The sequence below is a fragment of the Sinohyriopsis cumingii genome, chromosome 9 (assembly GCF_028554795.1).
Source record: "Sinohyriopsis cumingii isolate HCF-2022 chromosome 9, ASM2855479v2, whole genome shotgun sequence".
NCBI classification, from domain to species: Eukaryota; Metazoa; Mollusca; class Bivalvia; order Unionida; family Unionidae; genus Sinohyriopsis; species Sinohyriopsis cumingii.
In genome coordinates, this window is record NC_142969.1 from 16648567 (window position 1) to 16675392 (window position 26826).

The following is a 26826-nucleotide window of genomic DNA, read 5'->3' on the forward strand; positions in this document are numbered from 1 at the left end:
TCAACGTATTCCAGCTAAAAAGTTGTTGAAGTCATAACATTATTTCATCTTGTAACAGAAGAAGTCAGAATGTAATAATAATAATAATAATAATGATAATAATATTAATATTAATAATAATAATAATGGTCATGAAGAACAATATGTCAAAAATTTATTCCATTTTTATCAAATATCTCATATTATTTCATTCCCTCTCTTTTGTCAGAGAGAAGTGACATATTCATGGCTGAAAACACTGGGATGGTCTCTGTAAAAAGCAAGAACACAATTCTTATTAGCTTAAACATATTGTTCTTGTATTTCAGTGAAAGGTCATGGTAATTCTAATGTACTTTTGTTGTGTATCATTATTTAAACATTATCTATCCAATGAACACGGTAAAGGTTCCAAAAGTGAAAATCAATATCGACTGTGCTTTAGAGCAGAACTCGTGTTACAAGGACACCAAGCAGATTAATGTGAAAAGTCCAATAAAAACATTGTACACTCAGCAAAGGCATTACGTACCAGAAGTACTTTTAGTAAACAATGGCAGAATTAGATTAGCCATACCTTTCAAAATATTGATATGAAAAGAGTAAGAAACTTCTCGCAGAGTTATGGTTAATGACCACATATTTTCAGCTTGTATTTCTTGTTCTACCATCTTTGTTTCTTTTTAAAAATAATATATCACTGCTTTCCATTTTTATTTCGTTTATTGGTACAAGTCAACCTTACACGAGGCTGAAATAAAATTTAAAAATAAAGACGTTTAAGATTTGATGCCAGACAGTAAAGCCTACATTGATAAGATATAACACTGTCAATTATAAAATTAAGGCTGAAAGCAGTTATATTTCCTTGTTTTGGTATTGTTAAAGAAAGCTGAATATATACTCAAATCGACGTTCTAAAACTCAGTTACTTATTTCAAAGCATTAAAGACTTTCAACATTGTTTATATGTATTTACGGAAAGTATAGCCTTTTGTACATTGACTGAAAACTTTCTACAAGACTGTCTTATTTTTGTTCTAATTCCTGTAATTTCAGTTGACCCGGATCCGAACACACCAATTTATAGAGTACCCAGTCAATCATATTGGGCTGAATTAGCTCAAAAGGAACTCGAAGAAGGTATTGTAGTACTCGTATCGTGAAGCAATAGTATTCTCATTAGTAGTTATTGGGTTATTTTGCCTTACCACCAGTAATAACTTTAGCATGGTGTAGTTTTCACTCGAAACCCCTTGAAGTGCAGATTCTATCTGACCATTTTATGTATTACCTCAGTATCCACAAGAGCACTTAATTCAAGTGGCAACATCATGGCTCTTAAATCAGTTATGTCTAATTCCCAACAACACATTGTAATTCAAGCCTTACTGCACCTTTTAATGCCTTAGATTTCACTGTAATGGCGAATACTTTAATATTTACAACACAGATATGTATTGACAATAGTCTGTATACTTTGTTTATACGGTATTTATCGGACCTAATTGAGAAAAATGACATGTATGATGCAAACAATATTTTTGAGTGCATGTTATTCTTATTGGACCTAAATCAATTTATATTCGTTTTTTTTTTCTTCTTGTTTGCTCTCTTCTGGGGTTGTGCTGGTTATTCGGTGTATGAAATGATTTCAGTCAATGTTGTCTTCTTTCTCGCATGCTTGAACTGTTTGATACCATTTGTGGCTGTAACATTCTAGTTAAAAGCTTAAATAGCAGAGCAGTGCTTTAAGAGTCATTGAGTTAAATGTACATGTAACATAAAATTTGAATAACAGCATGTAGTAATGCAATTGCTAAGTTTGTTATCGTGTATTAAAGTATACAGGTACAAGAAAAGAACAACCATAGACCATATTGTGTTGATGAGATAATGGCTATAAATCCTAACCATTCGGATCAGTTAATCAAAACCTTATGAGTATTTTAATGTGTAATGTGAACTTTCTGTTGGATCTCATATTGTGTTGCTAATAATGTTATATGTTGAAGGAAGCTAATGAAAAATAACATCAACAACACATATCATTGCTATTGCCTAATTTCGGAGCAACAAACAGGCAATAAAGCTTAACTGGAGACATCATACTGTACTAAATGCTACTCAAAGCAGTTGATGTACTGATGATCCGAACTAAGAACTCACCAGCTGCAATTTGGACAGTCAACGGAGCAATATAGAGTCTGCAATTGTGTTTAGATATATTCATTCTTATGGTACTTTATAAGCATCTCTTCAGAGCATGTATTTCTCTGAATTTTAAATATTCCATTCTACCAATACAACTGATTGCTGCTTGTTTGGCTTACAATAAACAATTGTACACTTGCTATGCAATCTAGCACACAAATGCCAACTATCATGAAATTTATTCCGGTCTAGATTTTAAGAAGTTCGAAATGCTTTTTCCCTCAGAAGAGACTTCACTCAAGAATGTTGTAACATTTTTTTTCTACTTTCATAATTGTGGAAATGATTTAGCACCTTATCTTTCTACTCACCAGCTTCAAACAACCCGGTCAATGATGTACATACTGTGCTTTGTGTAGATATATCAGACAGCGTTAGCCAAGGATCAGCATGGGAACAAACCCAACAGTTCGTTAATGATTTTATTGCAGGTAAGCACTTGAGTCTCTTATCATTGTTTGTTCTTTATGCTTAACTATTTTGATTTAATAAAGTGTAATTATCCCTGTTATTTTCATTGTCTTGTCACTTACTTATCTTAAAGATGTTTTGCTGTCTGGAGCTTGTCCAGTATTTGTACTATTCAGTCTGGTGTGTATTGACCATTTTATATTGACATGAGTCAGGTACTCTTTCTTTAAAGTGTCTGGCATGTTAAGATGGCAGTCCGGATTTGGAGGGCTTTGCTAGTCCAAAATAGACCAAAAGTATATAAATTTTGTATGTGAAGAAATTCTTATCTTTGATACTGTAGGCAATTTGGGTCCCAATGTTCATTTTCTTAAAAGATATATAGGTAATTACACTCTTATCTCAGGTGGAGTGTTGATTTCCTTTTTAGGTCTCGTTGGATATTGGGTTGTTTGATGAGGGAAACAGACCTCACTCAGATAAAATACACCAACACATTCTTCGAGTATTTTCGGTACCACACTGAGCTGAACAAAGGTTTTAATTTGATGTTTGTGAAATCCTATGTTGTATAGTACAACATGGTTTGAAAAACAACTGTTCCAATGCTGTCTATCATTGCCATTAAACTGTAATCTTTGATTAGTTCACTGATAATTTGTGCATTACCATTAACTTCCTGTCAGTAAACCGTATTTCTATAGTATTATTTATTGTTGGTATAAGGCTAATTCACTTTAATACAAAAGACACCCATTCTCCATTGATTTGTAATTCATGTGCCCCATTTACTTAGTGAAGTTCGACATTGATGACACAGTTTTGGGGAGTCTGCTAAAATCGTTAATTTGTCCATCAAAAACCCACTTCAACGTTTTTGTTACCCAAGAACTAAATGCTTTCAAAAATGATGAACTGGCTCAAGGAAAAGAATTCATCAAACGTGCTCATTAACAATCTGAGCTCCAAACAAGCGCTACTGAAAGCTGTCAAAATGGTCAATCCTGAAAGGATAAGTGCTATTTGAATCCTTATTGAAACCAAAGCTTATCTTGATATATAAGTGAAGAAGTTTTTTATATCTGTCGAGAGAAAGAATGTATACATTAGGTTATCAACAACATTAAGGAAATAGAACCCTAATTCTATGAAAGCAGAAATAAGGTCCCTACATGCAAACTTAAACAAATGTTTTGTATCGTGAGCAGTGGCATTGGCCTACACAAAAGGAAAACGAAAAAAGGGTGATAGAGATATGAGTAGAATTTATATTATTATTATTATTGTTATTACATAGATGTACTCACATACATTTATTTCGAATTGCCTTTATACTTGGCAATAAATGTGCACCACCTTTTCCTGAAATATGTAGATGACCCTGAAAAAGAACATTACTGTGAAGAAAGTTCACCAAAATAATCATGGATCGTCTGTCATTAGCTGAAACTCTATTCAACGTTTCCTTGCTGGAGTACATTGCCACTTCTGTCATCATCATTCTTATTGTAGCTGCTTCAGCAGCTAATGATGATGATGATGGTGGTGTGTGTTTGGTTTTTCTGGGAGCAAAGCATTCCTATTTCTCTGAGAGGTTGCCATAGATATTTTGCCTAGCGCTTTCATCTCGTTAAGGTCAACCAGGAGTTGATGTCTTTTAAAATGTACAGTAATGATCACGTACACACAAGGTCTACACACATCTGTTTTGTCTGTAAGGGTGTTGGGTGATAAAATATTTAGTACTAGTGATAGTATCCATTAAATATCTTACATATCATTTCATGTGAGTTTTATGTAAGTGTATATATGTTGGATAGTAACTGAATTCTCAGTGTGGCAGAACTACTTGACTACATAATCCATAGTCTTGTTGCCTTGAATTTACATGTGCTTGTGTTGCATATAAACAACCTGCCTTTAATGGCAATTATGAGTGATTGCAAGTATATAACCATTCTCCTCTTGTAAACAAATGTATGTGTATTAGTGACAATCATTTAATTTCCTTCTTTTGTTTTGATGATTGCTTTTAGTCAGGATCATTTATTGTTATGAGCGGTTCTTTTCATTGCATCACTTTATACTATCAGTACAATATATGCAAACTTACAGTCACTTCCAATATAACCTGTAGCGTAGGTAATTCATTATGTATATCATATATATGCAGGTAGCCACTTGTCAGCATTCTGTCCAAAGAAATTTCTTTTGTCAGCATTTTTCTGTAAAAGCTAGAGCATTGAATGGTGACAGTAGGCAATTATCTGTCTGAATACCCCTAACTTTGCAGCATATCCTTGCATGATTTTATTTGTAGATGTATGTGCTTTTCAGTAGATGTGGGTGCTGGGCAGTAATAATGGCTATTGATTAGTATATGTGAATACTGTTAAAAACACAGTGTGCTGGATATTATGTATGGGTGATTGCTAGTAGGTGTATGTACGTCATCAGTAGATGTGGGTGCTGTCCAACAGCAATGCATTTTGATTAATAAGTGTGATTGTTGGTCAGTAACACTGTGCATTATATAATAATAATGGGAGTTGGTAAATTGTTGTGGGTGATGGTCAAGAGTATATATGCTGGTCAGTGGATGTCGTTGCTTGTTAAATATGTATTTGTTAGCTAAAGTGGGTACGGGTTAGAAACACTGCGTTTTGTTTGGGATGCATGCCGTATTATATGGAAGATATGGGTGATGGTCACAAGGACTATTAGTCACTAGGTGCAGATGATGGTCAGTAGACGAGTTTGTGATGGCTAGATGGCATGTTGGTTAACAAGTGTAGGTGTTGGTCAGTAGATAAATAGGTTGTAGGTAGATAACCTGCGTGATGGTTTGTAAGTGTTTGCATTTGCCTGTAGGTTACCGGCAGATGGTTATTGAAGAAAACATGCTGGTTTTTAAGTATAGCTTCAACATTATATTTTCCTTTGTCCCAACATCCTTACCATTTAAACCCGAAGGGAATGTTAGCATTCTGTATGTCTGTAGAGTTCCAATTTTTTACTAAAGACCAATACTAATTTTAAGGACAATGCAAAATGTCATGTTAAGAACTAATGTTAAATTGTCCTGTTCCCAGTCTCCCGTTCTTATGTTAATCCTATGGACATTTTGACATGGAATTCCCATTGCCCCCATTCTCTAAAGATGGAGTCCATGCTGTTAATTCCCATTGTCCCCATTCTCTAAAGATGGAGTCCATGCTGTTAATTCCCATTGTCCCCAGACAGACCAATATGTCCCCAGATTAGCCCCCTTATCAAGTTTGGTCGATGCATTTTTATTCTGATTGTAGATTAGTATTGCTGTGCTTAACACCACCAGGTTTAAAATTTCCTTTTTCATATCTTTAGGGTTAGAGGAAGCCAGAAGAGAGTCAGATGTGTATGTTGAATACATTGCATTATCTGTATTTGGTGGAGAAGTAAAAGTTGTCCAGCGACTTACAACGAATTATATTCTTCTAAAGCAGGCATTTGGTAAGTAAAGAAATTATGCTTTCATGCTAGGATGCTACCGTTCAGTATGGAAGTCGTCTTAGACAAAATACCATCTTGTCTGGTTCTTTCATTATAGTTGATACATTTTTGTGGTCCTTAGATCAATCATCTTTTGTTTTAAGGACACCACTTACAAGTTTTGGATCTGCTAACTAGTCTGCTAACTAGTCACAATTGGCCATTTTTCATTTTGCTAGTCAATTTGCCTGTCTGTCTTTTTGACATTTTGCAACCAGCTTTATTGATGTTGTCATACCTCAGTGCTAATTGATAGGTTAAAACTCTAATTAACTAACATGACCATTATAAAGGTTATGTACTGCATTAAAAATGGCACCTATCAAGAATTTGTTGTCCTAGCAATATTTGCTGACATGAAATTTTGACAAAAATACTTTTTTAATATTTTGTTGGTTCAAGCTGATAATGTTGCCAATATAACATTTGATCATGGCCATCACGATCGTCATCTAGAACATTTGTTTAATACTATTTCTGAACAGATGATCATAATGTAATATAGGTTTAACTAAAGTAATTATTATAATGTGTAGTCGGGTCTATCTATCTATCTATTCTCTCTCTACTTTACTATTTCTTCCTAACAAATAGCGACGAATGCGGCATTTTCAGTTTAACAAAATATTCAATATTCAGTTGGTTCTTAACAGAAATAATGCAATTATATCTGCCTCTGATGGCCTACCAAAGTGTCCGTCTATAAAAGTTCATTATAACTACTTTTGCTAAATGGATGATGCCAACGACATGGGCATTTCACAAAAGGACTTTTTATGCAGTTTATCCTAACCAAAATGGCACTTAATAGACCTCCAATATCATGTAAAAGCTCTCTGTTCTCATGACATGGTTGTCACTTAAATACATCATATCATACATATTTACTCCTAAATAAAAACATACTGTGTTTTATGAACTAAATTTACTGTTTATTTTAAGGATTGTTTTGTGCAGTTTTATTCTTATTGTATATACTAATTAAAAATTGTTTGATCTTGACTTTTTATCCTTTATTATGTAGTAGTAATGTTTGCTTTTGTTTGAAAGGGTTTAGCACCCTGATACAACTCTACTGATATGTTTTCCTTCCGAGAATTCATTTTACAATATATAATTGTTTCTGTTATGAAATGAGGCTTGCAAGAGTTCCAAAATGGATATTTTTATTTCGCTGCTGCTACTTCTCATGAATGGATTGTCACATTGATGTAGGGTTTCCACTGAGACATTATGGCAGAATGTTAGAGGTTCTAAATCAAATCGGTACTCATCTTACCCCCATTGTCGTCCCACGGTAGTCATCCTGAAAATCATATTTCAATACTCCCCTTTCGTGAAAATTGACAGTGACAGTGCTTGTCACAAAATCACGTTTTGCAATATTTAATTGGTTCCGAATAATATAGCGCCCATTTTTACCATCAACTTATCCAGTCCATGAAGGAGTTTTAAAGCCAAGCCTGCTTGACTTTGGGGCTAGTCAAAGGTCGTCATTTGTATTACATATATACTTCAATAACCTTATGAACACAGCTTCACCACTCTGAGATATATTTCAAGGTCAAAGGTCTTGGCTACAGTTTCTTTCTTTCCTGGTGAATGTGCATGATGTCATAAAGATTGATACATTTATGAATATTTATCAAAGCCGATTTCTGGACATATCTAGAGAATATATTCAATGATACCAATTCAAAAGCTTCCTTTTCCCCCAGGTGTTATTTACAGATTTAGCCAAACCTATCAATTGAATATATTTTGACATTGTCTCTGATTAAGTCATTTTCTGTCCACAATCGCCAGCAGACAAATCTTGTGCAACATGCTCACAGGTATATTGTCAACATGTTAGTTCAAATGTGTAAGATTAAATATTTTTGTTATTGAATTTAGTATATTGGAGAGACTCAATCAGTTCAAGTCTATCTAAAATGTTATCAATTCCATTCCAGAACATATATCTAGAATGAGTTTTCATTTAAAATATACATTTTGTAATGACCATTTGGAATGAAAGAAAAACTGTGTTACACCGACATCCATCATTGAAATTTTTTACATATTTGTATTGTTTGCATATGTATGGATGTGTGTATCAATATTGCGTTTTCAGAAATGCACCTTCAATGAGGTCTAGCTGGTCAAAAATAAATAGTGTCGATGTGACATCTAGTATGGCTACCAAGACAGCCATCTTGAAAATGGTGTTATCGTTACTCTTCCTGAATTGATGGTGTTACTGACATGTGTTTTTCATTATAAGCATTCCCATAATTTGATCCTGACTAGCTTTATTAAGGTTATCATAAGCACCAATTCCTCTTGAAGGGATGTTCATATCGACCTTTGGTTTTCAATAAGATAAATGTCACACACAATTATACACAAATATATAGCTGCCTTCATGAACTAAAAAATCTGGTTATGACAACTTCTTTTGAACATACGGACGTATTGACATTATTTCGTTTATGCATTGTTGCAACGTGTAGCTGGATCTGAATCAAAATGAAGCAAAGGATGGTACCCATAGGGACCATTTCATATATATTGCCATCACTATTCCCCATGCAAGAATGGAAAACATTGAGATGTGGTTTTCACGGAATTCAGCTTTTATTGTCTTTTGCTTCTGAATGAAAAGAATTTAAATCCAACTGATAAACATCGGCATTTTTGAAGAGTTTTGAACCAATACACATTTGTAGTATCGACTCTAATATGGATTTGTCAGGTCAGTGGTAATCGCATGGATTTTTTAAATAGTATTTTATTCAACACAGTAGTGCAGTGTTTTGTTACGTGCAAATAAATTTCGCCAAAAGCTTTTAGTTACTTTGGTCTCCAAAACACATTTTGATGATACACACTCTAATATTGATTTTGAAGGAACGTGTTGACTCGTGTTGTGAACCGGATAAGACAAATATTCATTAATGGGTTTTATCAAACTGAGTTTTTCAGTTTATCTCAGGAATACATGGAGTTATGCCAGTTGAGTAAATTGTATTTTCCCCAGCTATATTTAGAGTCGATAGAACTTTGTAAATTTTGTAATTGTTGTATGTTTATTGATCTTTTATTCATGATATCAGGTTCAACTTCAAACACCATTACATGTATATCAGTTAACAAAATTTGGGTTAGGTGAAATCGACATTCAAGAAAATTCATTTTGGTCAGAAATATTCTGTTTTCAGGGACTTATAATTTTGTTTTGTTTTAAAAAGGAATTGCAAACTTTGAAATTTGCTAACTTGTTAAGATAAGAGTGCAAGTGAATTGTGCATACAATGTTTTAAGCAATGTCTGAAAATACTTTAACTTCAGGCCTAAAGTTTGATTTGAATGTCAGTTTAAATATCTGGCATTGTTTCAATCACTAATGCTTCTGCATAAATTCTAACTTTATAAGTGCATGTTTCTTGAAATGATAAATGTCATACATCTAGTGTTCTTATTTTAATGTAACCTAAGAAAAACAGTTTGATAATTCCACATTATGGTCAGTGTAAGGGAATAAGAGGCCATTGCACGGGCTGTAATATAATCTCTTTATATCATCTAAGTTAGATGTCTGATGAACATCTACTTTTGTTGGAACTTTCTGCTTTAATATTTTTTTTGTTAGCCAATATTACCAAGATATTTACATAAAGCTCAATAATTAAGCAGATTCTTTTGGTTAAAACACGAGTGGCTTTTCCATTGTATTTGAACTTTAATCTTGGAAAGAAATTATTTTATTGTCATTTGAATTGCTTCTAACATGTTTATGGATTGTTATGTCTACCTTTCAATTTAGGCTATAATGTGTTATGATAATAAGTATATCTTTTTGAAGGTGCATTACGGCCTGGAGGCCCTTCTCCATTGGTTGGTGGTTTGCTAATGGCATTAGCAGGACTATCAAGTAAGTAAACACAATTCAGTCCAATTTGGTAAACTGAAGTGAAATATTTTGTGGTTTTGGTAGTCTAAAGCAAACATTTATTTCAGATAGATACCTTTGAATGATACAAATGTGTTCATATATATACAATACCAGTTTCAAAAATCTTCCTTATAAAGAATTTATGGATTTCCAACACATTTGTACCTGTTTATGAGTTCCTATTCCATTGATGCGAACTGTGAGTAGTAGATGAGGTCAAATGTCATGACATCATGACATATAAATAAAGAAGCTGCCCTGTCGTGACCTGATTAACTCTGCCTCAATTATCTGACAGTTTTCTATAACAACCGGTTTAAGTACTTTTCACCAGACACACACCGTACTGATTTCCCTTTATTATGGACTAATCGATGGTGTTCAATATCTGTTATGTTGACATAACAGTATATTACGGACAACATTAGGTGTCAACACAGATCCACTTTAGTATGTTTGGTGTTCAGTCAGCGGTGTCTGTCGGTACAATGGCTTAATGAAATGTAACCAAGAGAAGAGTCAGTTACGAATGAATGGCAACATACCTGACTGACATTTTGTTCCAGAACATAAATTACAATTAAATATGCTCCCCATGTATCCGCTAGTTTGTCTTCTTCCGAATCAGTGATGGACTTCGGTGACACTTTGCTTAGAAATGAAAAAGCCAACCATTGATCAATTTAAAATTCTTGATTGATAGCAGAAGCACAAAACAAAGTTTAAGCGTTTTATTGCGTTGGCAATAATGGAGGTACATGGACTTAATATACAAACAAAAAAAAAAAATGCCAAAGGAATAAATACATACACAGAAGCTGCTAACTCAACAACACCTGTCTCGCTTGCAAGTATGAATATCATTACCACCATTTGAAAGAAAATTGAACTACTTCACTTGTAAAAGTACATTTTCAACTTTCTTAGAGAAAGCTTATTTGACTGTAAGGAATCCAAAACCATGCAAATGCATGAGTTTGTACTATGCATTGTTGCTTCAGATTGCGAAAAGAAATGAATAGAAATCTAACAGAACGTTATCGAAATTGATAATGATTGACCCTTGTTTGTTAATATATTTATAAAATATGACTGTTATTGCTTAAGATGTTTGAATATTGTAAAACACAATATCAGAACCTCGGCAGCACAAAATGCTTATTACAGTTTATTACCAATGTACATCCTCAGAACATTGTTGTACTTGAACACCTGAACAATGATACTACTAATGTGTTATTCTAACAGTCACTTGCCCAGATGATTTCTTAAAGTTTATAAATAAATATAAAGGCTGAAGAGAGGCATTACAATTAAAAATGAATTTTCTTTCAGAAAGTGCAGTGTTACAGCCAAAACCATTAGGAAGAAATTAATTATATTTTTAAAAACAGTTAATTTAAGAATGTCTTGAATTTGAAGGGTAATGCTCTACCTTTAGTTCTGTATGTAGTCTGGATCATTAATTTGGATCTCATTGCATGGTGGGGGTATGTATTGTTACAGAGAAAATACAAAATGGACTAAATCCTGTTTGAAGGAAAAAATATATAGCAGTTGATAAGAAAATGATATTAAATATTTTCCAGATAATTCAAGACCCAGATGCAATGGCATCCGAATTCGGCCACGGATCATTCTCATCACAGATGGCCACCCGACTAATTCTCTTATCGTCTCTGGTCCCGACATTTGTGATTCAGAGCCAATGGTAAAAACAACTACAGTTCTGATATATATATATATATATATATATATATTTATATATCCGTTCATTTTATCTCCTCTGATAACTCACCAACTCGTTTATAAAAACTACTTCCCTTAATAGGATGGTTTTGGCTGAAAGTGAATAAAATTTTAATCAAAATCAAAATGGGTAAATGATCTTTGATATATTGTACATTTTTTTTTATTGTTGAAGCAGCTGTTAGTACCCAGAAAATTAATTAAAATTAAAAAGAATTTAAAATCAGTTACATATTTTATATTATCAGTAACAATATACCAGGAAATAACAATAAATTGTATGCTAGTAATGCATACTGGTGGCAAGATTTTAAGAAACATGCAAATTAAATATGTCTTGTCAAGGGAAAATCATCTTTTGGTTTTATATTTAAATTCAACATGAGTGCAATAATCATCATACAAATGATATGCCACCTTTTATGCAAACTGAAAACTGCCAATCAACAGTCACGTCAATGCCTGCAAACATTTCCAGGAGAACCCATTTAAGTTCCAATTGTATATTTGTCTTGGACCTGCGGTAGTGTTTCTGGTGGTGTTATAATCAAACAAAAGTTGACCTTCTTTGTATTATTAGGTTAATTAATCTCTTGTATCAAACAAAATAATTAGGGTAGACCAAATGGACGTGTGTAAAACTGGACCGACAAAGGGGGGTGGCAACTGGGGATATATCTCTGGGACCCAGGCCCATAAATAGGCCTGGGTCGAACAATACATCTTAATTTTATAAAAGAAAACTTTTGTTTGAACAAAAACTAGGAGAGGCCCAGGTGTTTCTTACCCCAGTGCCCGTGATCGCTTTCTGTGGCCCTGGTGTTCACTGAAGTCATTTCAGCTGTCTAATGAAACACAGAGTACACAAATTACATGTATCTGACATAGTCATTCACAATGGGAATCACCGACAACAAGGAATATAACTAAAATGCACACTAAGTGCATGAAAAATTTAATGTTTCATATAGGTTCATTATAGCGAAGCAAAACCACAATCTTTATACTCACCTTTAAAACTCCCGTTTGCTCACAAATGAATACATTTTCGCTATAACTTGCGGTGAAATCACCCCATCAGCATTTTACTGCTAAATAAAAAAAATATTGAGTTTCCTGTTTGCTTTTTGTCTAAATAAATGTTACTCTTTTGTTAAATACTCTTGTTATATTCTGAATATTCAGTAAAACCAGAATACATCCACACTTACGTGTAAAACAGTGCCATAATGGACAATATTTTCACTGGTTCACGTAATGTATGATGAACTCACTTAATGCTTTCAAGGACATTTCAGAGATCTGATGTATTGAAAACAAAGGTACTTTATAAAGAAAAGCAGATAACCTCATTAGAAAATGGTCTGTACTGACATTTATTCAGAACATGATTATTTACCTAGTAATCAACCATGTGTTTGCCCTTCTCACAGTTGATCTCCATCCCTTTGTTAATTTGTCTGAGTCCCGAAGTCTATGCGTAAGGCTTGAATTGTCGAGGAAGAGGTATATTCCTATATTCCCCCCCCCCCGTCTCTGTCTCTGTCTTACTTTCCCTCTCTCTGTATGTCTCTGTCTTTGTCTGTGTGTGTGTGTGTGTGTGTATATATATATATATATATATATATATACATAGAGAGAAGACATTTCTATTATACAGTGACATTGATGACACGTTTATAGTGTACTTCTGTACAATTTGCAACTTTTTTCTGCAAAGTTATCATTAATTATTTTGAACAGTTAAGATGGCAATGTTCTGTGTTTCAGATTCATGGCAATTTCGCATTTTAAACTGATTTATTCATCAATCTGGATGCATTCAAATCCTGCAGTTTCTTCAATATTTTCGTTTCAATGCATTTCAATTCCAATAATGGCTTCAATCATAAATTAGAATGCTATGTATTAAATTCATTTCATTACTCTATCATTCCAGGACATTGATGCTTTACTAGAATTGCTCTTCTTACGTACACTAAAGGCATTTTTATTTTTAATTATCATAAGGCAAATACATACGATAAAAGATAATATAGTCTCCCCCGGTGAAGCATATCCTTTTGCAATATATTTTATTTCAGCTGTCTTCTTTTTTTATTTAGTTAAATAACAGTTTTTATTCTTTTAATAGATAATCGATCATTGTAATGGGACAACTATTTTGAAATTGTGTGTATTTTATTGAAAATTCAGAGAGAACACTACATCTTTCCTACTTTCCATTTCCTATTCAAAAACAATTATATATACACACACACACACACACACCTGCTCAGACCTGCTCACACTTTCACACACCCAAATGCACATGCACACACATATATAAAAAAGTGCAATGAAATCATAATGAGTAAAACATACACTCCACTAAGAATCAGCCATGAGTAAGTATTTCTATAACTATTTTGGGTATGAAAATGAATACGCTTAGCACTAATGCTAATGAACTAATGAGTGGTGAAAACATATCACGTTAACTAGCAAATGGAAAATACAAGTAAACCGGGAAAAAGAAAAGGTATAAATATAGGTATATATAAACCTCATTTGTAATAAATTCTCTATTTTCCTAGGAGCAAGTTGCTGTTTTATTAGCAGTGTCCGATATTTCATCCAAACTCATTCGACTACATTGTGTACCTGTCGGAGATGCAAATTTGGTGAGTACCACTGTTTTAAGGAAGGTTTGTAGATAATGTAACAGTTCTGTTATACCTTTCTCAGTAGATCAAGGGTATTATATTTCAGAGAATGTTTCCAGAGTGATTGTAAAGTGTGAGTTTTTTTATGTATGTGCAGGAAAATCACGATATGAACATGATCATTTCTTCTGACTTGATGCTTTTGGAGAGTCTTTAAAGAGAAACATCTTTAGATTTAGAAAAAGCATGTTTTAGAATCTTAAATGTTCTTTAATTCCATTCAGTAATGATCACGTGAATCTTGAAAAAAGTAATTTCATCCTGAAAAAACCCTGGAAATGACCTGGAAATTTATCTTTAGAAAAGCATGGGAATCATGGCTGGTGATTTTGTATTGGTTGATTGGAAAGTTTCAGGACTGGTTATCTTGCGTTATATAGAACAGTAACACTCTGAAGGTTATTAAAGCGCCTTGTGTAACAGTACCCTACGTTTGCTGATCTAACTAGGTCTGATACTTGCAAGTCACACTGTACAGCTGTACATTCTTTAGCAGCTTTTAATAAGCAGGGCATTTTGTAACATCATGGCTGTTTATTGATTTAATTTCAATTACTGAGACAAGACCCTAAAATGAAAACACAAAATGACCACAGATATGGACACAGTGTCAGACTTAAATATTGCCTTAATAATATCATCTTTTTCATCAGTATCAATATTTTAATCCCAGAAAATATGAGGTAATTTCAAATTTCTCTATTTAGTTTGCAGTTCATATACATGTGGCTCAGTGCAATCTCTGATTAAATCATGTATCTTTTAGCCATTCCTGGAGAAGATTTCAGCCCAATCCCATGGCAAGATTTACTCCTATAAAGATGGACGAATGATGGCCAGAAGAACCTTATATACCGTAAGCAGCACTGCAGCTCCCCCAAAGGAAATGCTGCAATAATATATATATATATATATATATATATATATATATATATATATATATATATATATATATATATATATATGTATATAATGCAGAGTTTATTTAATTTAAACAGTTATTATCACTGATTTGAAATATCAATATCACTAGACCTACAGTCACTAACTCATGGTTTGTAACATCACACTTTATCTGATCTAGGATAGACTTGAAGTCAGTGTTGGTTGTGGCCTGAATTTATCTGTTGTTTTCCTATCATGGTTTTAAATTTGTGATCTCAATATGTTCCATATTAGAACCCTGGTATCATATTGTGTTGTCATGACCTAATGCTTTCGTTAAACTACTATCTAATATTAACTGACACTGATGTCATTAATTGTTAGAAATATAAAAAGTAACAAATTAGGATAACATTTTCATTTGATATAAAACCATCATATCCCAGGTGGTGTTTATTAATGTCGTATTTTATCATGTATTAGAGAAATGAATTCTTTCATTGCAGTTTCAAGCTGGTCACGTTATAAATTCTTGGAAAAAACTGAAGGATGTTAGCAATTCTTTCGGTATACAACTGTCACTGGAGGATGCGGTATGTACTGACTGAGATCTAAATAGGGATGGGGTGCCAGTTAAAATAAATTCATATTCTGTCGCATCATAAAAAATTTAAATATTTTTTAGGAATGGGAAAGTACAAAACTTGCATGTACAGTCTTTTAAATATTATTAGAACCTAAATCAAGAATGTGTTTGTACAAACTCTTTTTACTTCCAGCATTTAAAGTACTAGAAAGTTACATATGAAATCACTGTACATTTTAAATACTGCAGTTTACTACTTATTGTCCTTTACGCATAGTTTATGTTTAAAACCAGAAATAAAGTTCGGTGTTTACCAGGCTCGATAAGGTGACCATAATATATGAAACATTGATAGATTTTAAAAATCTAATCATCTGATCCTTAGAGTTTTCTTATGAAAATAACTCTTTCATGTGTGTTTCATTCCAGATGAAATCCGACTTGCAGATAGCATCTTCCTCAGCAGAAGAACAGGTATTTTCTCAGGCATATGATACACACAAAGAAACTCTGATCATCAATAGCACAAGCAACCGCTTTAGCACATTTAAATTGTTGTGTTAAAACACAATACTTTTGTCCCTTTGCAATCTACTTTGTTTCTTCACATGGCTCAAGATCTGTAGTATCTACCTTTATCAAGGTAAATGGCTTGCAATAATTTGGTCAAAGAAGATGACACAGGCAATTAATTTAATACCCAAAATCAGTAATGTTAATATGTTGACCTCATTCCTAAATGTTCACATGTTTACATCCAACAGTATCGGTGGGGGACAACCACAAAATGAAAATTGATTTAGGTTCAAGTCTATTGTTGCTTACAATTTGCCCATACATATGTTTTGTGTGAAACAAATACTGTATTTTTTCCAGATACTTATTTTTTCATTCAATTAGCGACCTTTATATATATATAAATGTGGCATTTACTATACTACCCAATATAAGCTGGCTTCACAGCTCGTTTGCTTGTGGCTTAAAATCCAACTTTGCTTTCATAATACTTACTCATAATGAACAATATGTTCCACTGAAACCTCCAGTAGAAGATTAGCTGTCTCGCAAATCCAGGTTGATGATATTGAGGAATTTATTTTAGTTCAGGTGTTGTCTTTAATAATAATTTGACGAACCTCTTTTCCAATGAAAAAATACTTTCCCAGGAACGTTTTGATCAAATATAAATATTTTGCTTCCTATGTGGATATGTAGTACTGTTGTAAGCTAAATTAAATGAGGTGCACATTGCAACAGCTATCTGATAAACAGAAGTAATCTGGTTGTGGTTTTGTGGATTTTGTGCCATTTCCCAGGATAGATTGGGCTATAAATGACAGCCAGAAGAACTGGTGGAGAGAGATCCAGGGAAAATCAATACAATTTTATTTGGCAAACATTAATAAAATAAATATACATATTTCTTCCTTATTCTTTAATATTTAAAGGTATAATATTTCGCATTAGAAAGTAGAGAATAATTAGCATATTTTGTCTGAATCATTTTCCCCTGCTCTATCTATTGCTATTGATCACGTGGTGTGCTAATTCATTTTGCGAACAATTGAGCCACACTTCCAGTGATCCACAGATAAGTAGCATCCTCCATCTGAATGAAATTAGGTAAATTTCAGTCTATTTCCTTCCACACTGATAAGAAACTACCAACCTATAAATGCAGTTCAGAAGGAAGTTTCCAAACTACCGAGATTGGACAAGATAATCACTTTTAATTGAATGATGTCCCTGCCTAAACAATAGGGAAACCAAGATTTTGGTAGTTACTGTCAATTGCTGATTTCCATAATACTTGATGTTAATATTTATTCAAATTTTTATTGTTTTTGGTAAGACATGTAAAATGTCACTTGCAAGATATTTCCAAGAAGGAACCTTTACAATGATTAAAATGGTATATGCAGCGCTGCCAGTATATTCATATTCATACTAAGATATGTTTCCTATACAAAAATTTGTCCCATTGAGCTCTACACTATACGCGCAGTAGTACTTTTTCTTGACAGCGGTAGAATAAAAATAGATATTGGCTGTAGTTTACTATTGTGCACAATTTACCCAGACTCCCATCTTAAAATTTTTTAAAATGATTTCTCCAGGTGAGTATTGTTTTCTAATTAGCAAATGTCAATCATACAAAATACATTATATAATATTTCACCATATTAAGTTCGGTTCTATAGTTCAAAACATGATTAGTTGCTTATAAACAAGAAGTCTAGAAATTTTAGCATCAAAGGTCAAGGTCATTCACTGAAAGACAAAACTTGGTGTTCATCCAATAATCAAGGCATCAATTGCAGAATCTGAATATAGTAGAATTTCCCCTGTGGAATAATGTTAACTGGAACCATTTTGTCATTTTGTCTTTTTCCCTTCCATTTCCCATATAAATAGGACCATATACATACATACATCGTCATGAGAGATAGAATCTCAGTTTCAGATTTGCAGGAAGTATAAAATACCACTTTGGCTAACATTGCATTACATTTGTTTCATCGCGGAGCTGCATTGATTTTTCCAGACCAAGGGAGCTTTAAATGGGGAGGGTGGAAGTGGGAGGAGGTCGATCATGGTAGCATGACATCAGGTCGGTGTACAATTTAGCCACTTTGCATCATGCAGCTGCAACATTGTTGTTAGACAGTGGGACAGAAATGGGTTGCCCAAATTGTGTAGCGCTGCATGGCAATGCATGGTGGATGTGTTAATAGTGAAACTAATCATGCAGATTCACAGCTTTTAGGAATAATAAGTTAAATTTATAACACAATCAAGAATTCTCTTTTTAGATCAATTCATTTGTATATTAATTAACTTAACTTTCACATTTGACATCATAATTTAAATAACATCACCAATTTCAACCGATGTGATGACATATATCTCTTTGATTTGGATATGGGATAAGCAGGCCAGGGCTGTGATGACCGTGATTGAGTAGTTATTTACTAAGAATGCACTGGCTGTGAATTCTCCTTTTAAAGTTGTTTGTGGACTGAGCATGTTATTTTGTCTCACTGTAGAGCACATATTGTCCACATTTTCATGTCAGCAATTACTACTGCCAGTGGACTTGGAGGACAGTGTCAGAATTTGGTGGGATCTTTAGCTACATTAAACACTTTTAATTCTATTTTATTTTTCAACTTGTTGATTGTCAAATTTACCAGAGTTTTTAAGGCATACGGCATGATACTGTCTTTTTGACTAACCGCTTGCATTGTTTAAAAACTATCATGGTGCAGTGAAGTGTAAAAATATATACAGTTTGAAATGATTGTGGTCGCAAAGCACACAACAGTTGTGTTAATCCACAAACACTGTGTTCAAAGGTATGGCTGCAGAATTTATTTGGAGAAGATTCACGGACCACTCACTACAAAAATCTTTGAGTTGAGAATAACATGAATGTGATTCCATTCTTAATACTTCAGACCAAGAGCTGGTAAAACAATGATATTGCATGTGAACATTGATGCTGCTTCGAGTTGGCTGACACTATTTTTATATATAATTGTGTGTCAGTATTAACTTGGCTATATTAACAGTGAGAAACTCTTAAGCATAAATTCTGATGAAATTAAATTATGAGCTGTCCTTTCTTGTTGTGTCTAACCTTTGCTCAATCGTACTAAATAGGCAAGAATATAAACCAGTTGGGCATACTTGTTACAGATAAACCGAACTTGAGTATCTCTTTTTAAATAGGCTACTATAACTACTACTACTTCTGCTATTACAAAAACTAATAATATTAAAATATTCGTACATATCTTCTCATTACCTTTTATCCACACATGTATTGAAAGAACTTAATTTCTTTTAGGCCTCGCTTAGATAGGCAAATGAAAATTAATAGTTTTGTATATGAATTATCTTCAAAGCGTCGCATTGTATAGTAACTTTGGCATCATAATCTAATTCATGTTGCTGCTTTACGATAATATGAAGAGATCCCATATGGCAAAGCATGCACTTGTCTTGTTTATTCTTTGGCTTTAAAATGTGTGAAATTCAGGTCGAAAAGATATCCTACTAATTTTCAAGCCGAAACATTTAAATTTACTGACTTGATGTCCTGTCATATGAATAAAATCAGCACAACACAATATTGGTTTTGTTTTAGGAGGAGATAATGCATATCGCCCGTGAGGCTCTTGAAGCAAATCATGAAGATGATGATGATGCAGAAATCGAAACGGATCACTATGAACGTGATGATGTTTCATTACCATCCCTGGGTACAAGGGTCCGACGTGGCCCAGACTGGGACAAAGGCTTCCAGGATAACAGTGGACCAGGAACAATAGTTGGTCACCATAAAGACAAAAAACGTAAGAATGTGTAATCACATTTGCTTTTGCTTCATGTTTTGACTTCAAAATAACACAACAAAGTTTGTCCATTGGAAATATGCATCCACTTTGTGATACAAATGTGTTCGTGTTATTCCTATAAAGGAGAAAATATTCAGAATGTTCAGAATAACTTGTGCACTGTTTTCAATGTATGGTCAATCAGCTTGTATTTTTGACAGTAACTGTAACATTCATTAAGCAAGATATTATGGACCGATGCCATTCATAAGTAGCTATTACATACATATATGCACCTAAGCTGGAGATGTGTCAATCAATAGGAATATATCAATTCTTAGGAAACATCATTGATGAGAACGATTTAGACATTTGTTTCAAACTGTAACTACTACAACGAGGGGATAAAAATTTATTTTATGACCATTGCTGTACCATCAATTTAAAGATTATGCACCATTGGTTAAAATGTGTTAATGGATTGCAGAAACATCATTGGTTTGCAATAGCATGTCCATTGGTTTTAATTTTTTCTTTTATGTTTCATATACCACCCTGAAAATATTGTGAACATATATACAGTGGGACCCTGCTATAACACGATAGTTGGAAGCCATAGGATCCGACCATGTTATGAACCGAACCGTGTTATATGCAACCAAGTCAGTTAGCTGAAGAAAATGTACCCCCCCCAAAACAAAAAAAAATGTGTGTGGGGGGTAATAAATGCGGGCGGTAAAATACGTGTTTTGTCGGCACAGTTGCTATCTTGAATTAATGCATATTAAATGAGAAATACACCTGTAGTGAAAAGAGAGAAGAGATCATATAATAGTTTACTTTATTTAGAGAACCATGAATTGGTACATATACGTGAATACTGTTTATATATAAATGTCTAATGTATAGCATGATCAGAGTATCAACGCAGTGTACTCACCTGCGAACCTCATCATATACATTGAATCCACAATACAAGTGATTCCATCAAAAATATGCATACACAGCTTTAAAATATTCATTAATTTTATAACAGGTCATATTGGTCCGAATTCAGTGGAAAAACATAGCACAATTACGTAACGAATGATGCAGCATGTTTACTTTGAAGTATGTTCGAAGTCAGTAAAAATTAGTTTGTGTTTTAAGCCGCCGTTGGCATAAACTTTTTCCCTACAAAAAGTAAACTTTCACAGCGCATTTAAAGTGTTCCAGTCACATTGGAAAATGCAAAAACCCATCAGATTCCATCACTTTTATTTAAGTTTGGTACTGACTTTCTTTGAAGAAAACTTCTTTGCTGTTATTGAAAGATTGTTGTTGGCTTTCTTTGATGAAGGGTGCATGCGCTTTTGAAGTCGCCGCTAAAGAACAGCTTTGGAGAACCAAACGAATGCTCATTTCTTATTGTGGCGTCAGCATCAAATAATTGTATTGCACGATTGAGACGGGGATTTTTTCCATTTGCTGAGTACATTTTCATAACAGTCAGTGCTTCAAAGGTAATCTGTTTCCTTTGAAATTTCAGCAAACTGTTTTATCTGGATACATTTTTGAAAAGAATTGGCCATCGTTTAGACTATCCTAGTTACTGTCCCTACATGCCTACTGAATAAATCAATGAGAATTTTTTTTTTCTTTTTTTACATTTGTGGTAGCAGCATGATGCTGCCTTCTACACATGCGTCTGAAAATTAACAAAGGGTCAACGGATGATAACGCAGGTGTTCTGATGACATGGAATATTACAGAAAACGTGAGTGTTCTGAAGGATTTAATTCTGAGTGAAAAGAAGAGGAATTTTCCTTACCATCCACACACAAATGCCAGTCTTTGTAAATATATTAATTACTAGCGAGCAACCTAAAATCCGACGAAAGACAGATTATGAGAGAATGCTTCGTCCAGTTGATCTCCGTTACCAGAAATGTCAGCAACAAAAAATAGGATATTTCACAACATACAGAGCTCATGCTAGATGTCAGGATAAGCGGATTATGATATAACTGCACTGTTTAGATGGTTTGTCAGTATAGACAAAGAATTTGTTTATGTAACAATATATAAATTTCAGTGCATTTTATATCTAGTTTGCAGCTTCCTTTCATGGGGTCACTGAATTTCTGCACTCCAAACCAATGGTTATATATAAAAGTTTAAACAGCCAACATTGTCTCCAACAAATAAAAAAAGCCACATGGTATGTTTTGCAGCCAATAAGGAAAAACAATCCAAGTTTGCGACATTGGCGAAGACCTACGCGATCCCAGAATAAACTTTTTATGCGTTTTTTTTTCTTCTTACTTTTAAGAAGAAAGAAAAAGTACTCTTTCGTGTACGAGAAAAATACATATAAAATTTCAGGAGCCAAGCCACGATCATCTTGCATTTTTTATTCATACGCGATCTCTATCCCAAAATGGTAAGCAACTTTTTAGGTTTTTTTTCGTACTTTTCAAGAAACTATTTTGTGCACAAGAAAAATACACGTATATGAAATTTCGGGAGCCACGCCACTACCGCGTTATATCCGAATTTGCGTTATAATGGAGCGTGTTATAGCGGGGTCACACTGTACCATGTTTTCTTACACAGTTCACTTTGTATATGGCCAACTGATGAGCTGTGGACACTCATGGCCCTACAAACTGTTAAAATATTCCCATTTATCCATTATAATGAGTATTGTTACATATTTGTGAGTTTTTCATATATATATATATATATATATATATATATATATATATATATATATATATATATATATATATATATATTGTGATGAAATTGGATACCTGGGGAGTGTGATGCTACAAGGATAGGGTCAGCTATGTATTCCCTATAGTACTGGTTGAAATAATTAGAGCTGTTAATTATAACGGAACTGTCTGCCAGAGGGCAGTGATCCTAGGGAGTGAGAACCCTTATCTGCTTTCTTGTGTCAAGTATCAGGTTTTAACTAGACTGAATTATTGACTGGGAAAGTGGTTTTAATAAGATTCACGAACTTGGAAGAAGAGAGGTTTCGTAGCTTTCAGTGTGAAAGGATTAATTAGATTTTCTCTCTCTGTTCTAGGGGATAGTTAGATTGTAACTCTACAGGGAAGTAGGGGTTTTCTTGTGTAATGCAACACAAGGCTAAAGGAGTGTACATAGTGTATATTGTAAATAAACATGTAAATAGCAGAATTATTTTATGGATTTATTTCTGAACCCATCACGTTGCAATATATATATATATATATATATATATATATATATATATATATATATATATATATATATATATATATCTATGTATGTATGTATGTATGTATAGAGGTGTGTGTGTGTGAGTTTGTGTTCCATATCTGGCTTTACACCACAAAATGGAACTCTAATGGTCTTTCTTGAGACATGAAACAAATGGAACATCATTGTAAGACCAATACTTTGATTTTGCTAAAGAAAACGAACATTGGATATACGATGGCATAATAGATTCTATATAAAACAGTTAAGAATGTTATTATTTTAGGTTAAATAATATGTCTTTGGGAAATATAGGTGGTCTTCTCCATGTCATATGTTAGCATACTGGGTCTCCTAATTGGCCAGTAGACAGTACATATTATATAGTGTCGTGTAGCTTTTAAAAAAGAAATATGTAAGATGAATTACGAATACTGTGAAAAATAAATATGGATGAAGAGGTTTCATCATGGATTTGAAATAACATTTAAGTTTAATTTCCAACTCGTGGGTACGTGGGAAAGCCTGCCAGTAGCTTCTCGTGGGTCGGTGGTTCTTCCCTGGGTTTTTCAGGGTTCTTCCTCCACCATTAATACTGGCCGCCATTTATAGCCTATCATGTGCTGAAAAATGGCGTTAAACACTACAACAACAACAACAATAATTTCCAACTATTTTGCATTAATGCTTCTAGTATGAAACCAGAGTAATAGGCATAACTTTTATCGCATTATAGAAAAATATATGGTTGAATAAAAAAGGTGTGATATGAATCTCCATTGAGCTGCAGCGTTCTTGTAGGAAAGGTTTCCTAGTGACATTACGGTTCTTTATCAATCAGTGTTTTTGCATCAAATAATTGCCTTCTAATTTTTCCAGAGGTTAAGGTAGAATGGGACGAGACTAGACACTCTGGCTTTTATCGTTATGGTGACATGGGGCAGTATGATGTTCTTATTGATACTGATCTTCGAGTTTTGAAGTCTGAGCTGATTGCCACGGGTTGCCATGTGAGAAGAGGTATGACATTAACTTTGATTTTTCAATATTTGCATATCGTTATTCTTATTAGGTGTTGGCAGAATTTATCTTTTGAAGAAAAGTTATGCTTCAAAGAATTAATATTATTAGATTTGCCTTCATCATAAATGTAAATGAATTTAAATATTCCTAAGTCTACAAGAAAGTAAATAGAGCATGAAATTAGCAAGCTAAATGTGACTCCCATTTAATAATGATATGCCAGTGTAATATACTCAGATAAATCCAATAGCTCAGAAAACTTCGATCATAATGATCAGAAAACAGCATTGCCATGGAAGGCTGCAAATACGTTATTGTTCCTAACTACGTATAAAATGTCAAATGAAACTAATTTAAATTACACTTTTTAAAACACATTCTAATGTTGTTTAACTGTGTACACAGTGTTTCTTGGATTTAGCTTAGGCCATTATCTGGGTCAGAATACAAGTTCCTTCTCATCCGAGGCGACTTGCTAGATACATCTAGAATCCCATGGCGCTGACAAGTTTGAGTTAAAAAATTACGTCTCTTGGATTGTCACTCATCTATCGCAGACATCAGTCGGGTGATTCATGGAAATGATTGTTAGGTTTACTACTCTCAAGCTGTTAAGTAATGGGATTTAAAGGTAGCTATCTAATGAATAGTAAATTGGTTTCTAAATTCTTTAAACCATGACATTTAGTGGAACATACTGCTGATGTAACCTGAATCCATATAGACAGGCAACAAATCTGATTATCTGTACTGTTGTGAACACTTTGATAATGAATGGCTATTATTACATCTATAATTATCGAGATAACTCTTGTTCGGTTGTGTCACTTTGATATGGAATGGCTATTATTACATCTATAGTTAACTTACGGATCAGATGAACAGTATTGCTCACCCCAACAGCGGGACATCAGGTTGCCAGATATGAAAATGGAATGTTAACTTCTCTATAAAGAATCATGAAAAAGTCATGAAAAAGCTGTATACTAAACTATTTTTTTTTATTTTGTCTTATGATACATATCAAAATATATAAATTTATTGGCTGACATTTGATAACTGATTAGTTGATTTCATATATTCAGGATTTGGAAGCATGATGATACAAACGGGATTAGCTGGTTTTCTGTAATCAGCAGCGCATACTTGAATTTAAATAGTCTAAGGGCAACGTCAATGCATCTCATATTTGAACGTTTCAGATTTTACTACCCTATCATTTCCAGGGGAATCCAACTGCCTACTTTTAACGTTTTCCCTTGGAATTCTAAATATTCTTGACACCTTCAAGTCCAAGGACTATGGAGATTAGTCATCCAATATATGCGCAAACATTAAAAACAAAAGTGAATAATTTTTCGCGTTAAATCAATTATACTATATCTCACTTAAAAACAAGGAACGAATGATATTCATATAAGTACTAATACACCAATGCAGTTTAGATCCATCTTCTCCTTTTAGGTGGAATGTCATCAGTATTGAGAAGCTACACATTTGAAATGCCTCTGGGCATATAAAATAAATTCCTAATTATTTATTTAGCAGAGATCGTTACGCATCGAATTATGAATTCAGCACATGATGTATATATATTTGGTGGAATGTTTACAAATGAATGATTAACTGGATTCTTAGTGTGTGCCAGCAGGTGTGAATGGGGCCTGTCAACATTGATATCAAACACAGGTCTGAACGGGGCCTGTCATTCTTGATATCAAACACATGTCTGAACATGGCCTGTCGACATTGATGTCAAACACAGGTCAGAACGGGGCCTGTCAACATTGATATCAAACACAGGTCTGAACGGGGCCTGTCACACAGGTCTGAATGGGGCCTGTCAACATTGATGTCAAACACAAATGTGAAAAGGAAGTTATATCAAAGGTGCCAAATCATTTTGTATTTGGCCTTTGATGCTACATTATGTTTTTACAAGTTAATTTATTCGGGCCAGCAGGTCTCCAGACATTAGTACATGTAATGATACATATAAACTAAGATGATTGCTGGCTGCTTAATTGTTTTAAAGACATATTTAAACTCAAATAATTAAATCTGTCTGTAAATTGTATTTAAGAATTTGCACTTGAGACAAAAACATTGCCCGAGACAAAGTTGTCACAATAAAAAATTTAATGTCACTGGAGTGAATTGTTGTTTCAGTTAGCATCATACATTTCCACATTTGGCATTCATTACAACCTGTTTTTGTATGAACTAATTCATATT

The 26826-nt window shown here is 33.6% G+C and overlaps 1 protein-coding gene across 7 annotated transcripts in view; it reads left to right on the forward strand.

Moving 5' to 3' along the window:
• The window catches only part of LOC149791320 (uncharacterized), a 163660-nt gene that overhangs the window by 12410 nt on the left and 124424 nt on the right, over nucleotides 1–26826 (forward strand). For 6 of the 7 annotated variants that reach the window (XM_089969849.1, XM_089969848.1, XM_089969852.1 and 3 more), the window contains 11 exons: nucleotides 1039–1122; nucleotides 2508–2624; nucleotides 5971–6096; nucleotides 9983–10051; nucleotides 11662–11783; nucleotides 14398–14484; nucleotides 15293–15382; nucleotides 15918–16004; nucleotides 16427–16471; nucleotides 20148–20355; nucleotides 24448–24588. In XM_089969849.1, coding sequence (XP_089825975.1) covers nucleotides 1039–1122; nucleotides 2508–2624; nucleotides 5971–6096; nucleotides 9983–10051; nucleotides 11662–11783; nucleotides 14398–14484; nucleotides 15293–15382; nucleotides 15918–16004; nucleotides 16427–16471; nucleotides 20148–20355; nucleotides 24448–24588 — 1176 coding nt within the window. Of the gene's footprint in view, nucleotides 1–1038; nucleotides 1123–2507; nucleotides 2625–5970; nucleotides 6097–9982; nucleotides 10052–11661; nucleotides 11784–14397; nucleotides 14485–15292; nucleotides 15383–15917; nucleotides 16005–16426; nucleotides 16472–18507; nucleotides 18609–20147; nucleotides 20356–24447; nucleotides 24589–26826 lie in introns of those variants that run through there. The other variant, XM_089969854.1, reaches the window with a different exon arrangement.